We start from the raw sequence: 18,911 nt of genomic DNA, 5'->3' as shown, positions 1-18,911 counted from the left end.
GCAATATATTGGGCTGAAATAATGTTTGACTTGTGTGGTTACAAAATTGGCAATTTGTTGGACTACAAATTCAGTATTCATGTAGTTGATTGGCAATATATTGGACAACAAATGTTTGTTTCATTATTATGGTTCATGGACAATATATTGGACTACAACTTCAGGATTCATGTGGTTAATTGGCAATTTATTGGATTACAAATGTTGGTATCATTAATAAGATTAATTGACAATATATTGGAGTAACACTGTTGGAATTATTAATGTGGTTAATGGGCAATTTATTGAATTTAACAAATAAATGGGCATCATATGTTAATTTGCAATATATTGGACTACAGATGTTGCAATCCTATGATTAATTGGCAATATAAAATGGTATTGGACTTCAAATGCATAAGTCACGTGGATAATTGTCAATTTCTTGGATTACAAAAGTTTAATTGTGATGTCAATTGGCTCTAATTTTGGCTACAAATGCAGGAATCGTTTGGTTATTTTCTGAGTATTGGACTATAAATGGAGGTATCATATGCTAAATTGGTTATTTATTGGACTACAAATACAGAAATGGGCTGTATTTTGTTAATTGGTTATATATTGGATGTTGGTTTAGAAATATTATATTGCACTAAAATATAGGAATCAAAAATTGGTTGCAAATTGCACATGTACAATATTTAGTCATTTTTACAGTTCTATCTCTTGCTAGTCATAATTACTTTAATAAAGCTTTTGAATAAACTGGAAAATAAAGTAAACTGTGCCAAAACTGAATTATCTCCACCTGTCTTCCAAAACCACTAAACGACAAACATGACCTTTTTATTCCATTTTATGAGTAAGAATCCATTTAATTTTTTTAACAGTTTAAAATGAATTTTCGCAGTTTGGAGATTCAAATGGAAATTGATATTAAATGAGTTCTTGGTGGAAAAGATTATGACATGCAAGAAAAAGCTGTCTTACACCCCTCCCCCACTCCAGTAGAAGTCAAGTTGCTTGCTTTTAAATGAAGTTATTCCCTTGTGTATTTTATGAATGATTTGCATTCTTAGAATGGATGATGTCATTTTGCCATTATAAATTCATAATGATACTATATGAAATTAGTTCCAAATGAAAATGAGTCATGTCATGACAAAGCCAATATAGTGGCTTTGCGATCAGCATGGATCCAGACCAGCCTGCGCATCTTCGCAGTCTGATCAGGATCCATGCTGTTCGCTATCAGTTTCTCTACTTGTTATAGGGTTTGTAAGCGAACAGCATGGATCCTGATAAGACTGCGCTGATGCGCAGGCTTGTCTGGATCCATGCTGGTCGCAAAGCCACTATGATGGTTTTGTCGTGACGCAGCTCAAATAGTTATTTATTTCTAAAATAGAATTACTGTGTAGTATGCAACAATAAGAATCCAAGACCGGCTGTCATCTCAGACAGACAATTATTTAGCTCTAGGGTGACTGTTTAGCGCAAGCTGTTTTAAGCTGTAAACGATAACCTTCAAACTACATATTCCTGACTGTTTGTGTCTGAAATAATGCACAGAAGTTAACCTGAGGTCTTCCTCCACTAGTAAAACTGGTAAGTCACCATTATCGTGATCGCATCCGTGTTGATATAACAAAATACCCAACCAGAAATAAAACAATGATAATAATGTTTTAGAACTGTCCATACTTAATATCAAAGTTTGAGTTAAATATGAAAATGAAAATAGCAAACGTATTTAGTGAGCCAATATACTAGTAGAATGTGGCCAGAGTGCACAGATCTGCAGGCCAGCCCCGGTTGTATTCTTATGTCAAAAGGTGATCACTTTAAGTTTCAGCTCATGAGGAATCATAATTTGAACAGATTTTATTAGAATGTGAAACAATATGTATAATACTCTGTTTGTAACATCACTTTTCATTGGATAATCGTGATGTTTATATCGTTTCATATACATAGCTGCTGTCAATTTATGTATTAACTTCATGTTTGTTTTTCTAAAGAAAGGCAGCAAGTTTGCTGTATTTTAAATTCCAAGATTCTTGACAGGGTATATATATGGCCGTATATAAATGGTTGTTTGCAATATAAGTGGCTAGGATTATATGTACAAACCTGTTATATAGGCTCAAAAATCTTCATAACATATATACATGAAATGTCATTGATAATTCTAAGAATGTAAGTAATTTCATTTTCTAAAACACAAGTCAATAATCAAGTTTTACCGCCATGTAAAATTTAATATGTTTACAAGTAATAAGAGAAGCAAAAATCAAGTAAGCTGCTTTTTCTAAATGCCCAAATGAATAACAATGTATTATGTGTTTGAAGATAAAATCAAATCTAGTTAAATCTTAACAGATTGAACTTTAAAAATCTTCAAATATTTGAATATAAAGTTGAATATCTACATATTGAAATGTGAAGTTTACAATAATTGTGCACTTACATTTAGAATTCCAGCCAGTAGTTGCAGAGAAGTAGCGCGGAAACGATTTTTACTCCATATGTATACTGCATAACTAATCAAAGTGCGGAAAGGATTTTTACTCCATATACATTTAGAAATAAATTAGATTTTTTTTAATGACTACTGATAATGTCAAAAATTGATTTATATTCAAATGAAAAGTTTAATATTGTATTTTATATTCATTCTTTTATATGTATATAACATCATATGTACATTTGTATTTAGAATTTAGTTAAATCTTTAGTATACATTTAATACAAAGCTAAATCTTTATGTATTTATATGCATAATGTGAAATATAATTACTCGTAAAGTAAAAATAAATAATGTTTAAGGTAAAAACATGCACACATTTAAAAAATAATATGTAAATATGAATATGTATTATTAAAAATATGTAAAAATATATCTATAATTGTGTATTTTTATGTAAAGTTAAACGTGATAATTTTATCTAAATGTTAAGTTAAATACTTATCTTATCTTTAAAATTATTAAGTTAAACTTTCTATATTTAAATGCCAAATCTTGAAAATAAAACATAATAAATTTGATAAAATTAACTTACAATTGCTTGTGGCTAAAGAAAAAAACCCGGCAAAATTATGAATTCTTTTCTTTATGCAGCATGTCAAGTCTTCTTATTTCTTCCAGACGACCAAATAATATTTTTAAAAATTTACCATTTCCTATATACAATGTATATTAAGTGCCCTTCTGTTATTGAATGAAGAGTCTGTAGGGAGAGGTAGCATTTATATTATTACTTCCTCACGTGTATGTAGGAAGTTGATGTAAACGTGTGGAACTTGTGCTTAAATCAACACCTGACTTCCTCACGTTTTGTAAAAAGTTAACATAAACATGTGGAAACCTTTGGTAATTCCTACACCTGACTTCCGCAAGTTTTGAAGGAAGCTGTCAACATTGTAGGCTGTATAAGCATGACAATATGGCCAACTTTTGCATGTTTGTGAAAATTTATTATTGTCTAATTTCTTTAAAAAAAAATATGTTTCAAAAAAATGAATATCTGATCTAACATCTGGTGTACACAAGTAAAATTTACAGTAAAACCTGTGAACTTAGGTCGCAGAAAGTAGAGACCAAACATGGCCTTTATAGAAAGGTGGTCTTTAATTTGGAGGTTTCTTTCAAGTTTGTTTTGTTTAATCAATGAAAGGAGAGATCCAACATGATGTTTATAGTCAGGTTGTCTTTATTTGGAAGTTAGTATGTTCTATTTAATCAATTAAGGATTGTTTAATAGTGGTCTTAATTAGCAGGGTGGTCTTAATTCAGAGGTGGTCTTTAAAACAGGTTTTATGTTAATTTGATCTTAACATGCATTACAAATTAATTTAGTAATGATTTTATGCTGTTGATAGTGGTTTCAAATCATTTTGACCGAATTTTGCTACATTAAGTCTTCAGCAAATCATGATGTCACATGATATTTAAAAATGATTTAGCATTTGGAATAAGTTACATTTTTAACATGTTAAAGATATACTTTGAAATTTAATTTTGTTTACATTTAATGTTAGAAAAAGGAAAATAGCTGTTTCTGTCCACAAACAAATTGTTTGGGCAATTCTTCCCACATGACTAATTTCATTGGATTATGATAGTCACATGGGAATTAAGTCACAAGACTTGCTAGTCACATGACATTTATGTCACATGACTTTAATCACATGAATGCTGTTATGAAACAAAATTTCTGTATATATTTATAAAAATGACATAGTGCATACGTATTACATGTATATTATACAATATTTGTTTATCACATTTGATTCTATTGTTCTCAAAGGATGGTCAGAACTTTTGTTGTTTGTTGTTTATATAATGGATGTATGGAGTTCCAATCTTAAAACTTTCAGTCTTAAGAAAATTTCTATATATAAAATTTCAAAAATTGATTATGTTAGGATAGTTATGATGTTTGGTTGGTCAAGATTGAGACTCTGGCCTGATTCAATAAATGGTGTGCCATTGGCCTGCTTTATTACGACTAGAATGCAAATGATGAGCAGGAAGGGAATTTGGGGCGTGCGGGGGGGGGGGCAAATATCTGAATACCTGATGTATGGCAGACAAGCTTGAAGTACAAATGTATAGTGGTTTTCTAACCAGATTATCAACTTAAGATTCAATAAAGCCATGTTTAGTGTCAGCAGCTTAAAAAAAAAAATTGGTATAAATGTTAAATGTGTAATACTATTTAAGGCACATTATGCCTCAGAAAGGAATAAATTTTTACATCCTTTAGGAGGGCAATCTTGATAGAATTTTGTAACATTTCAATATTGGTGTTAGAGAATTGTCAGATGCTTATAACATGAAGAAAGTTGCATGGAATGTGAAATTATTTGTCATAAAAGTATCAAAGAGTAAATAAAGTAGTATTTTGACCTCCATACAAAATACTATATCACTAAATCTGTACTAATTACTAAAAGGCAACAGAAGCAAACGATGGTTCAGGCAATTGGCAAGTGAGAATTGTGATAAACTATAAAAATTAAAGAAATATAAAAAAGCATTACTTAGGCATAATGTGCCTTTAATAATGCTCATTTCTGAAGCTCAAAGGTCTACAACTAACTCAACAAAAAACGAAGAAATACAAGGACAATTATTATTTTTGTAATGTCTCTTTAAGGCTTCAAGATAGATATAAATGCTTGTTGTTTGTTTATGTGACGTTTGGAAGGAAACATATGAGATATATACATGTACAATATCATAAGCAAACCATCCTTTGATAATGTACAGATTGAAATATTTTATGCACTTTATAGTCGTGTATTATATAACGGTAACTTAGGATCCCGAAGCAGCAAGTGTTGTTTCCATGGTTTTTATAAGATAAACATTACATATAGAATTGTAGAACGTGACTGATGCATATTGACATATGTTTCAGTCGATGTGTGATAATCAAATGATGGCATTTTTAACGAATTTTATACATGTTAATTTTATTTTCATGTAACTGTTTTGTTTGTAGCTCGACTATTGGTTCAAAGAATAGGGAGAGCTTTTTTTGTACTCACTCAGGTGTGACAGAATCACACTTTGGATAAGTTTTTGCGTGCAAGTTACATGGTATCTCATAAACTACTGAAGGGAATGGGTTGAAATTTCACACACTTATATGAGAGCATGATAGGAGATGTTTATCTAAGACCCATAACTCTAACATGGATTTTGACAGAATTATGATCCTTTTTGAAATAAGAAAATTATACATTATCAAAGTCCAAGCACTGAGAAAAGTTGAGCACGCTGTCCTACTTATATGAGAAATTCACGTTGAATAAAAAAAAGATGGTGTCTATGGATTTTTCAGTTGACCATGATGGAAATGCAGAATTTATTTTTGTTTGTTTATGTAGGAAAAGCTATAAGCATATTGACACACACTCAAATCTGTTCTTGAAATCAGTCAGTTCAAGCAATGAGTGTCAAGGAAACAACAGCTTACTCTTGATGGGGTTTGAACCCATGCAGCCAAAGAAACAGTAAAATTGTGTTATTTTTGTAACCTTATGGTTGTAACACAGAGTGTCTATGTAATTTAACATACGTATTGTATATTAACAGAACAAAATGTTCCGAAACAAAATATTGAAAGCTGCTTCATTTAGAAGGTTTGGCAATGATTTTATGCATGTCCATGCACCCTTTCCATAAAATAAAGTGACAAATTACTTGCATTCCAGGTTTTCTATTATCATTTTAATCATAAAATAAACAATTGTTTCACATTCTGTGATAAGCAAATATATAGCTTTATAAAAGGAAATTAAACTTACGGAATGTCAGTGGTTTTACTCAGGTGCCCGTTTGAGCCTGAAATAATTCATGGAAAGGGCACAGGAGGTTTTCCTCCACCAGTAAAGCTGGAAAGTTGACATATGACTTATACTTTGTTGATGAAAAAAGTATGGGGGGGGGGGGACACAGCTGGAAGGTAGTGTTAACAATTGCAGGTTCCTGTGTTACACAGGTTTATCTGTAATGATGCTATTCTGACATTTGCAAGACAAATACTATTACATATCAGGTCTTAATTCTTATTAATCAAAGTAATATTGACCTTTATTGGTTACTTAAACAATGCTTCTATTCAAGTTAAAGATGCTTCTCAAACTGCTGAGTGTTGCAACAAATAATTAGATGTTTTACCATGATGAGGGTTGTTTTAGGAAATATTTCCGCAATATTGGATTTAAGTTAATGGACTACAGAGAATTGCGTAAGAATATGATATTGCATGTAATTTTTTTTCAAGATTTTTTTTTAAATAATTGTATTATTGAGAAAGCTTAATAATTCAGCTAGCTTACAGAGCATTGGTGGTTCTACTCATGTGCCTGTTTGTTCCTGAAATACTGTACAAAGGGGCAGCTGAGGTCTTATCCTCCACCAGTAAAGGCTGGAAAGTTACCATGTGACCTATACTGTATTGGTGTGATTTAAATGAATGAGCTACTTGTACAGGGGTTTTCCCTGTTAATTGGGAAGAGGCTTTAGTTTAACCTTTAGGTTTTGGGAAGAATTTTTGCTAAACTTGCTGATTTGAGAAGATAAAGAAAGCTATTTAAAGTTTGAATCTTTGAAGAAAAAAAAACCTGAATTGTAAAGAAAATTTCTATTTGGGAAAAGGCCTTTTATAGTACTGAACCTGGTCAGACTGCACAGATATGCATGCTCTAGTCTTGGTCTATACTGGTGGCAAATTTAAAGGCTTACCACTTTTGGTGCCAGCAGGTTTTGTGCTGATGCATGTACATCTCATCTACCAATGACTGGATAACATATCAAGGAACTACTTTGTTGTTTTTGTTTTATTATTAGATAATGAATTTTCTACTTGATTATTTTTAGCAAAAATATACCTGTCAAAATTAATGGTTTTTGTTTTGATCAAAAATTGAGTATGAATCCATGTTGTATAATTTTATGACATGGAAATAAGTGCTGACCTACCTGAAACATTATGATGTCTCATTTATTCTTTTAGAAGTCAGTTTCATATGTACCACATCAAAGGGTCACATATGTACCACAGCAAATGATCACATATGTATCACATCAGTGGATCACATATATATGTAAGGCAGCAAAGGGTCACATATGTATCACATAATACCCTAATAATTTCAGTCAAGGCCATTTTAAAACAGATTTTGATGCAAAAACGTTCATTCATTATTTCTTTGTGTGTTTTCAGGAAATGTGAAGCAAAAGTGTTACTGTTGCCATCCAAAAAACCAGAGTGAGGGGCGTAGCATTTCTAAAACAGCCATGCCTACTATGTCAACAAAGCCGGGTCCAGAGGTGGGCCTGGAGGAAGAGGGTTGTACTTTTCCATGCTGGCGGACACTCCCCGATCACATCTTGCTGCACATCTTCAGTTTCTTAGAAGCTTCAACGCTTGCCAAGGTGAAGTTTTAACCTTCTTTGATATAATTTATGACATACCTGTTCGGCTTTTGCGACTCTTTATAAATGGTATTGCACGGCCATGTATTATTTTTGACAAATACAAACATACTGTCATACAAACATAGCGTAAAGATGTGCTTAATGTTAGTGTTTCACTTTAGGCGCATCAATGAAATATGATTCTTTTTCACTTGAAACAGTCTTTTTCTTGGATATTGGATAAATAGATTATTATATTCGTGCAGATTCATAACTGAATTTATTGAATGAGTTGAATTAAATTTTAAAAAAAATAAAAATATTAAGCTTGCCACAAAGGCTCCCATAATGTATTTTTATTTTACTTGTTCAGTAAATTTAATATTGAACCTACACTTTAATATCCTCTATGTTGAACATTGGACTCTTTAACTTTTAACCTCCTGATTTGAGTCATGGATTTGCCCTTCTTTGGTTATGGAACAATCCATTTAAATGTGTAAGCATTTCTACCAACAGTCAATTTTATTCCCTCACTATTTTTAGCTCACCTGTCACAAAGTGACAGGGTGAGCTTTTGTGATCGCTTTTCGTCCGGCGTCAGGCCGTCCGTCGTCCGTCCGTCCGGCGTCCGTCCATCCGTCGTCCGTCCGTAACTTTTACTTTAAATGACATCTCCTCATAAACCACTAAGCCAATTTCATCCAAACTTCACAGGAATGTTCCTTTGGTGGTCACCTTTAAAAATTGTTCAAAGAATTTAATTCCATGCAGATCTCTGGTTGCCATGGCAACCGAAAGAAAAAAACTTTAAATATCTTCTTTCAAAAACCATAAGAGCTAGAGCTTAGATATTTGGCATGAAACATCTTCTAGTGAGTTTCTACCAAGTTTGTTAAAATAAAAGCCCTAGGGTCAAAATTGGCCCCGGGGGGGGTCATTGATTTTCCCTATATGCATTTAGTAAAAACTTAAAAAATCTTCTTTTAAAGAACCCAAAGAGCTAGAGCTAAGATATTTAGCATGAAACATGTTCTAATAGGTGTCTACCAAGTTTGTTCAAATAAAAGCCCTGGGGTCAAAATTGGCCCCAACCCAGGGGGTCATTGATTTTCCCAATATGCATATAGTAAAAACTTAAAAAATCTTCTTTTAAAGAACCAAAAGAGTTAGAGCTAAGATATTTAGCATGAAACATCTTCTAATAAGTGTCTACCAAGTTTGTTCAAATAAAAGCCCTGGGGTCAAAATTGGCCCTGCCCCGGGGGGTCATTGATTTTCCCTATATGCATATAGTAAAAACTTAAAAAATCTTCTTTTAAAGAACTCAAAGAGCTATGGCTAAGATATTTAGCATCAAACATGTTCTAATAGGTGTCTACCAAGTTTGTTCAAATAAAAGCCCTGGGGTCAAAATTGGCACCGCCCCAGGGGTCATTGATTTTCCTTATATGTGTATAGCAAAAACTTAAAAAATCTTCTTTGAAAAAACCCAAATAGCTAGAGTTAAGATATTAAGCATGAAACATCTTTTAGTGAGTGTCTACAAAGTTTGTTCAAATAAAAGACCTGGGGTCAATATTGGCCCTGCCCCGGGGGTCATTGATTTTCTTTATATGTGTATAGCAAAAACTTAAAATCTTCTTTGAAAAAACCCAAATAGCTAGAGTTTAGATATTAAGCATGAAACATCTTCTAGTAAGTGTCTACAAAGTTTGTTCAAATAAAAGCCCTGGGGTCAAACTGGCCCGGCCCCAGGGGTGTCATTGTTTTTAACTATATGTGTATAGTAAAAACTTTTAAAAAATCTTCTTTTAAAAAGCCCAATGAGCTAGAGCTAAGATGTTTAGCATGAAACATCTTCTTATGGGTGTCTACCAAGTTTGTGCAAATAAAAGCCCTTTGGTTAAATTGGCCCTGCAACGTTGGGGGGGGGGGGTTGGGGGCCTATATACAGGTGAGCGACCTCAGGGCCATCATGGCCCTCTTGTTTGTAATGTTAATTTCCTATAGCTCAATGGTTTATTTCCTATAACACAATTCTTGCTGTTATTACAAGTAACTCCTTTTCCAATAAATTTCAATTCAAACTTTTGCAGTAAATTTCAATTCAAACCACTTGTCCACACCTCTGCGGGTTTGAAACCAAACAGAGACTTTTGGATTCTTCCATGTGAGAAAGCTAACCAGCTAGCCAATCAAACAACGAAACAATAAATTTAGATGTAAAATTTGGGATAGAAAACTTATATAAGTGAAAGATTTGATATATATGTGAATGTTTATATATTTTACAGGCTGGCCTTGTATGTAAAGCTTGGTTACGAGTCGGTTTCGATGAGCTTCTGTGGAAAGACTTGTTTTACCGTCACTGGGGTATATCTAGGTCAATAATGATGGCCCCTGGAAAATACTCGTGGATTCAGGAGTATAAACGTCTGCTTTACCACACACCCTCTGTTGAGAGCGAAGTTTTGAAACAGCACGCTGATCAGGTGTTACATGTCAGTTTCTCTCACAACGGGAAAATGTTCGCTACATGTTCAAAAGATGGTTTCATAAGGGTAAGGGAGATAAAAAAGTTTTGAAATGTTTTCAGATACAAGATTCAAAGTCTTTGTTTTATACTGTTAACTATAACCAACTGTTAATAAAGTTTGTTTTACTGCCTTAAATGTACAATCATACTTTTATGGGATTGTAAAAGTGGAACAAACAAAAAATTGATCATGTTCAGCAAATCAAATTAAATGTTTCATTTAGTTGTTTAAAGAAATTAAAAATAATTATTAATTTCAAAGGTTACCTTTAAAGTATCTTGAAAATTTAATTATGTTTTTTAAGAATTGGAATTTATGATGGTATTTGCGGTATCTCACATTACTGTATCTACCCACAAGGTAAGTTTTCCCTGCAAAGTTATAAGGTTATATCTTAGACCCAGGTATTACAGACCACAGAAAATATGAGTCACCGCAAATAACTGCAGATATAAGTGAAAAAATTTAGACCCCGACTTATAAATGATCAGTCGTATAGTTGAATAAATATAGCAGCTTGTCTGAAGATTTCCAGAAAAATTAATAAGATGTTATAAGGTATAAGATTATGTAAGCATACATGCCATTAAGTTCCATCCTTAAGACATTCATTTTAGAGCTAAAACACATGAAAATTTCCGCTAAATATGAGGTTATCAAGTCTACAGGAATCTGCAAATATTTCATTTTTATCCCAAAAAAATGGCTAATTGTTCATGAAAAACATAGCTTTATACTAATCTGTGACAGATTGAATTTACAAACCATTTTTACTTTAAAAAAAAAAGATAAACTGCCAATTATTATTGACATTTTGTCTTGTTTACATTGTCATAATATTTTTCATAGATAAAAAAAGGTTGATTAGAATCAAGACTTAAAACAAAATCACATTTTCTATTGTTTAGGTATGGGACGCAACATACCCTACTTCCATCAAGTACAAGACAGATATGCGAAAGTTCACTTGGAAATACACTCAATTCTCGCAGTTTAACTCTATGGACACTCTACTTCTTGTCTCTGGCGTACACTTCGGATCTCTGAGCACTTCTGGTGAAATAGCTGTCTTCAGTTTAGAAGGTAAGATCAAGAATCTATTTATTTTTTGTAATCAATTTTCAAATCTATATTTTCTTTTTGTCAGATGATGTTGTTCTTAGTGATAGCTTTATACACAATTTATTTTAGTTTGATTGTGTAGGAAGCTTCAGAATCAATATACACTTCAGCCTCATTAAAACGCTCATGTTGGGGTCCAATGTCTCAACACCCATTCTAACGAGGCTCATTAGAACGCTCATTGCGAAATTACAGCATTACCCCACCCACTGCACATATATATAACGCTGATTTTTTTTACTTACTGTTCAATGAATATTGACTTTATCTTTTTCTAAAAACATTCAATGATGTTAACATCTATTATATTCACAAATACTACTAATAATATTTAAAAGAAAGGAAAAACTTTCGAAAGAAAATTATAAATCATGAATGAAGTAAACAGGTAGCCATTACTGTAATGACGTTTAATTAACTAGGGGACACAACTAAAGCTGGACTGTAAATTACACTGTAATTTACAGTCCATCTTTAGTTGTGTCCCCTATTAAATCAAACGCCAATTACTTCCTGTCATGGCCGCTGTATTTACAGTGCAGGATTTTAAATTGATTTTGGGCTTGTGGGTTATTAAATTCAGCTAGGTTTACATGTCAAAGATATGTAAGAATTTTAGTTTATTTATACTCACCACAGGTTGCCAATGTCACAGTTTTGATATGAATTTGAGATTTTGGAAACAATTTGAAGACAGGTTAAATAACAAAAGAGCGGATAAACGCTTACCTTGGCATGTTTTTCACACCTTTGGCGATCATAAATGTCCTAATAACAATTGTTTATTGTACTTGACTATCAAATTGAGCAAGCGTTATAGCGCTATAAATCTAAGTCTACTAAAAAAAAAATTTTTTTTTGGGGGGGGGGGGGGGGGGGGGGGGAGGAGCCAAGGTCTATGAGCGCTATACTGAGATTAGCGTTATAATGAAGAGCGAGTTATCGAGGCTACAGTGTAGTACCTAACAATGTATATTGAACTCTTAATTTCTTTAGGAAAAAGACACATTAAAACAAAGAGAACACACAAAATCAACACTGTTTTTGTGTTGTATTAAAGATACAGTTACTGTCTGTGCAATATGGATTTGATATAGATTTATTGGAGTTAGAAATTAAAAATAAGGCTTGTTAGAGTATAATATGAATTTGATATAGATTTTGGACTCAGTAAATGTAAAACAAGGCTAAATAAAGTACAATATTGCACTTGATACAGATTTTTTGGACTCTTCGAAATGAAAAAAAAGTTAAATGGCTACGGTTTGATTCAAGAATGATTTATATTGGAACATCACATGCAAGTTTATTGGTAACATTTGATAAGGTATCAATTAAGGGTAAAATGGTTTGGGTGAATTAAACATGTATAGTTCCCCCTCACTACCGATAATAAGTGTAAATATTGTTTATGTTCAGGTGAATATATCCCCTCCCTCACTACCAATAATAAGTGTAAATATTGAGTATGTTCAGGTAAATATATCCCCTCCCTCACTACCAATAATAAGTGTAAATATTGTGTATGTTCAGGTGAATATATCCCCTCCCTCACTACCAATAATAAGTGTAAATATTGAGTATGTTCAGGTGAATATATCCCATCCTTCACTACCAATAATAAGTGTAAATATTGAGTATGTTCAGGTAAAAAAATATCCCCTCCCTCACTACCAATAATAAGTGTAAATATTGAGTATGTTCAGGTGAATATATCCCTCCCTCACTACCAATAATAAGTGTAAATATTGTTATGTTCAGGTAAAAATATCCCCTCCCTCACTACCAATAATAAGTGTAAATATTGAGTATGTTCAGTGAATATATCCCCTCCCTCACTACCAATAATAAGTGTAAATATGAGTATGTTCAGGTGAATATATCCCTTCCCTCACTACCAATAATAAGTGTAAATGTTGAGTATGTTCAGGTGAATATATCCCTTCCCTCACTACCAATAATAAGTGTAAATATTGAGTATGTTCAGGTGAATATATCCCTTCCCTCACTACCAATAATAAGTGTAAATATTGAGTATGTTCAGGTGAATATATCCCTTCCCTCACTACCAATATAAGTGTAAATATTGAGTATGTTCAGGTGAATATATCCCTTCCCTCACTCACCAATAATAAGTGTAAATATTGAGTATGTTCAGGTAAATATATCCCCTCCCTCACTAAACCAATTATAAGTGTAAATATTGAGTATGTTCAGGTGAAATATATCCCTTCCCTCACTACCAATTATAAGTGTAAATATTGAGTATGTTCAGGTGAATATATCCCTTCCCTCAACTACCAATAATAAGTGTAAATATTGAGTATGTTCAGGTAAATATATCCCCTCCCTCACTACCAATAATAATTGTAAATATTGAGTATGTTCAGGTGAATATATCCCTTCCCTCACTACCAATTATAAGTGTAAATAGTGAGTATGTTCAGGTGAATATATCCCTTCCCTCACTACCAATAATAAGTGTAAATATTGAGTATGTTCAGGTGAATATATCCCTTCCCTCACTACCAATAATAAGTGTAAATATTGAGTATGTTCAGGTGAATATATCCCTTCCCTCACTACCAATAATAAGTGTAAATATTGTGTATGTTCAGGTGAATATATCCCTTCCCTCACTACCAATAATAAGTGTAAATATTGAGTATGTTCAGGTGAATATATCCCTTCCCTCACTACCAATTATAAGTGTAAATATTGAGTATGTTCAGGTGAATATATCCCTTCCCTCACTACCAATAATAAGTGTAAATATTGAGTATGTTCAGGTAAATATATCCCTTCCCTCACTACCAATAATAAGTGTAAATATTGAGTATGTTCAGGTAAATATATCCCTTCCCTCACTACCAATTATAAGTGTAAATATTGTGTATGTTTAGGTGATTATATCCCCTCACTATTAGTTATAAGTGTATTTGTACCTTCAGGTGAATTCATAATGCAGAGTCGGGTGATGAACAAGCCCTATGATGTGTTTGGAACATGGTATAACGATTTCTACCTGCTGTCAGGAAATCTTCATTGGACGGGTCATCTCAACTCATGTTCTGCTATCTGGTTAAATAAGGTACCGGTAGATTCATTTATAAGCTAAACTATTCAAAGAGTAATAGTGCGATAAGTGCTATTCTTCTTACCTAATGTCAGCATTACACTGGTTTAAGTTTTACATCTTACTTCTCAAACAACTTCATGGCTCATCAACAAGTAAAAATATTTGATTGTTACACATATCTTGAATTTGTAAAAATCCTGGTTAAAGTTTTGCATAATTCGGCTCTTGTACCATCAATTACTGAAAATTGTTAAATACATTTTAGATTGTTGTAATATTGTAAAGTTAATGTAAAATCCTACTTCTATTTTTAGGCTTATCAAGAGACAACTTCAGAGGAAGAATCAGTTGTGATGAGACTTTTCAAGTTTTCAAACATCAATGCAAGCTCTATACGTACAATAATGATTGCCAACTGTCTGTCTGACGAGGCAGAAGCCCAGGCTGCAGAAGATAAATCCCTTACAGAAGACAATAGTGCTGCTGATAATACTTCACTTGTATCGCTGCCTCTGATTGGTGACTTTTTCTCCAATCAGGAAGAGGAAGACATGATTGAAGAGCAAGAGGAACCTAATGATGCAGAAGAGGGCAAAGAAGAGAAAAACACAGTAAAGAAGATTGGGAAAAATACTTCTAAAGCTTTGCAGAGTATCCAGGTGTTTGAAAACGGAGAGTTTATTACAAAATTTCTAGAAGTTGATGCAGATGAGCCAAATAATAAGTTAAATGGCACAATAGAGTACAGTAGTGACTATAGACTGGCAGAGACTCCAAATGTTCTGAAAATGAAGGTTTTATGTGGCGATACTTCTGGTTCCGAGCTGAGTACCAATGGAAACCAGTCTGGTTCAGAAATAGGAAGTGTGAATGGTTCGTCAGATGTCTTTGATCACAGTCACTCTTCTCTGGATGTGGATATGGGTAATATTTTAATGATGTTTATCAGTATTTTTTTGCCATGTGGAGGCCGTAAAAAAGTCGCCCGTACATATAATAAAAGATGCTATATTTTTCAATCCTTGAAGATCTTTCAGCACAACTTTATTGTTGTATATTCATGTTATGTGGTACTTTTAGTTCCTTCTATTTGACCTTTTACAACTTGGGTTTTTTTTATCCCCCGCCGAAAATTTTCGGCGGAGGATATAGAAATAGTCTCAATCCGTCCGTATGTCCGTCCGACCTTCCGTCCGTCTGTCCTTCCGTCCGACATTTTTGTCCGGAGCATATCTCTAAAAGTATTTGAGTTATCAACTTGAAACTTCATAGGTGGATAGACCTCATTGAGGAGGAGTGCAGTGCACAAGAATGATAACTCTACCTTTCATGATTTTTGAGTTATTGCCCTTTGTTATTTTTCAAAATTGATTTTTGTCCAGAGCATAACTCCAAAAGCCTATGGGATATTAACATGAAACTTCATAGGTGCATAGATCTCACTCAGGAGGTGTGCAGTGCACATGAATGATAACTCTACCTTTCATAATTTTTGAGTTATTTCCCTTTGTTATTTTTCATACCTAATTTTTCACCTGAGTGGAGCATAACTCAAAAAGTGTTTGAGATATCAACATGAAATGTCATAGGTGGATAGATCTTATTGAGGAGGAATGTTATATGTGGATAGACCTCATTGAGGAGGAGTGCAGTACACAAGAATGATAACTCTACCTTGCATGATTTTTGAGTTATTGCCCTCTGTTATTTTTCAAAATTGATTTTTGTCCAGAGCATTACTCCAAAAGCCTATGAGATATTAACATGAAACTTCATAGGTGCATAGATCTCACTCAGGAGGTGTGCAGTGCACATGAATGATAACTCTACCTTTTATAATTTTTGAGTTATTGCCCTTTGATATTTTTCATACCTAATTTTTCACCTGAGTGGAGCATAACTCAAAAAATGTTTGAGATATCAACATGGAATGTCATAGGTGCATAGATCTTATTGAGGATGAATGTTGTGCGCAAGAATGATAACTCTTCCCTATACAATTTTTGAGTTATTGCCCTTTGTTTTTATGCTATTTTGTCCAGAGCTTATCTGAAAAAAGTATTTGAGGTATCAACTTGAAACTTCAAAGGTGGATGGATCTCATTGAGGAGGAGTGCAGTGCTTAAGAATGATAACTCTACCCTGCATTATTTTTGAGTTATTGCCCTTTGTTATTTTTCAAAATTAATTTTTGTCCAGAGCATAACGCAAAAAGCCTTTGAGATATCAAAATGAAACTTCATAGGTGCATAGATCTCACTCAGGAGGTGTGCACTGCACAAGAATGATAACTCTACCTTTTATAATTTTTGAGTTATTGCCCTTTGTTATTTTTCATACTTAATTTTTCAATTCAAGTTTTTTCTCAAAAAGTATTTGAGGTATCAACTTGAAACTTCATAGGTGGATAGATTTTACTGAGGAGGGATGCAGCACTTAAGAATGATAACCTACCCTGCATTAATTTTCAGTTATTGCCCTTTTTTATTTTCATTCGTCAGTATTCACATAGGTTTCAAATCTGTAATCACTATAGCCATCAGTTTTCATTACCAAAAGACCTCTTAAAATAGAATTATTCTGTTCTACTACATATACATTCTTCCAATGAGCAAACACATTCGGCGGGGGATGGCCATGTTAACATGGCTCTTGTTCTCTATATTTTAACCCTTGCATGGTTTTAAAACCATGCAATAAAATATTTCTGTTCTTAACCCATGCAATAAAATATTTCTGTTCTTAGACCATGCAATAAAATATTTCTGTTCTAAGACCATGCAATAAAATATTTCTCTTTTAAAATCATGCAATGATTGATTTGTAAGACCATGCAATAACACATTTCTATTGTAAGACCTGGAAAAAATAAATTTCTGTTGTAAGACCATGTAGTAAAATATTATTGTTCCAAGGCCATGCTGTAAAATATTTCTTTTATAAGACCTTGCAGTGAAGTATTTCTGTTCTAAGACCTTGCAGTGAAGTATTTCTGTTCTAAGGCCATGTGATTAAATATTTTTGTTCTAAGACCATGCAATAAAATATTCCTGTCAAGACTATGCAATAAAATATTTCTGTTCTAAGGCCATGCAATAAAATATTTCTGTTATAAGATCATTCAATAAAATATTTCTGTTTTAAGACCATGTAGTAAAATGTTATTGTTCCGAGACCATGCTATAAAATATTTAAACTTTTATTTTAAATGTCATCTCCTCATAAACCACTTAACCAATTCATCCAAACTTCACAGGAATGTTCCTTTGGTGGTCACCATTAAAAATTGTTCAAAGAATTTTATTCCATGCAGAACTCTGGTTGCCATGGCAACCGAAGGAAAAAAACTTAAAATATCTTCTTTAGAAAAAACCTAAGAGCTAAAGCTTAGATATTTGGCATGAAACATCTTCTAGTGAGTGTCTACCACTTTTGTTCAAATAAAAGCCCTGAGGTCAAAATTGGCCCCTCCCAAGGGGGTCATTGATTTCCCCATATGCATGTAGTAAAAACTTTAAAAAAAATCATCTTTTATAGAACCCAAAGAGCTAGAGTTAAGATATTTAGCATGAAACACTTCTAATGAGTGTCTACAAAGTTTATTCAAATAAAAGCCCTGGGGTCAAAATTGGCCCCGCCCCAGGGTGTCATTGATTTTCCTTGAATGTGTAAAGCAAAAACTTGAAAAATCTTCTTTAAAAATCCAAATAGCTAGAGTTTAGATATTAAGCATGAAACATCTTGTAGTAGGTGTCTACAAAGTTTGTTCAAATAAAGGCCCTGGGGTAAAAACTGGCCCCGCCTCAGGGGTGTCATTGTTTTTAACTATATGTGTATTGTAAAAACTTAAAAAATCTTCTTTGAAAAAACCAATGAGCTAGAGCTTAGAAGTTTAGCATGAAACATCTTCTAGTGAGTGTCTACAAAAATTGTTCATTTAAAAGCCCTGGGGTCAAAATTGGCCCCGCCCCTCGGGTCATTGATTTTCCTTATTTGTGTATAACAAAAACTTAAAAATCTTCTTTTAAAAAACCCAAATAGCTAGAGTTTAGATATTAAGTATGAAACATCTTCTAATAAGTGTCTACAAAGCCCTGGGGTCAAAATTGGCATCGCGCCAGGGGTGTCATTGTTTTTAACTACGGTATATATGTATAGTAAAAACTTTAAAAATCTTCTTTGTAAAAAACTAAATGAGCTTGAGCTTAGACGTTTACCATAAAACATCTTATTGATGTCTATCAAGTCTGTTCAAATA

The 18,911-nt window shown here is 33.0% G+C and overlaps 1 protein-coding gene across 2 annotated transcripts in view; it reads left to right on the top strand.

The window, feature by feature from the left end:
• The window catches only part of LOC132756525 (uncharacterized), a 46,377-nt gene that overhangs the window by 13,517 nt on the left and 13,949 nt on the right, over positions 1 to 18,911 (top strand). For both annotated transcript variants that reach the window (XM_060747622.1, XM_060747629.1), the window contains exons 2-6: positions 7,719 to 7,930; positions 10,210 to 10,476; positions 11,361 to 11,535; positions 14,526 to 14,665; positions 14,968 to 15,577. In XM_060747622.1, coding sequence (XP_060603605.1) covers positions 7,719 to 7,930; positions 10,210 to 10,476; positions 11,361 to 11,535; positions 14,526 to 14,665; positions 14,968 to 15,577 — 1,404 coding nt within the window. The remainder of the gene's footprint in view (positions 1 to 7,718; positions 7,931 to 10,209; positions 10,477 to 11,360; positions 11,536 to 14,525; positions 14,666 to 14,967; positions 15,578 to 18,911) is intronic.

Source organism: Ruditapes philippinarum, unplaced genomic scaffold (genome assembly GCF_026571515.1).
Source record: "Ruditapes philippinarum isolate M1 unplaced genomic scaffold, ASM2657151v2 ctg1504_1_1_1_1, whole genome shotgun sequence".
Classification (NCBI taxonomy): Eukaryota; Metazoa; Mollusca; class Bivalvia; order Venerida; family Veneridae; genus Ruditapes; species Ruditapes philippinarum.
Note: the sequence above shows the minus strand (reverse complement) of the source record. Positions and strands in the feature narration are given on the sequence as shown.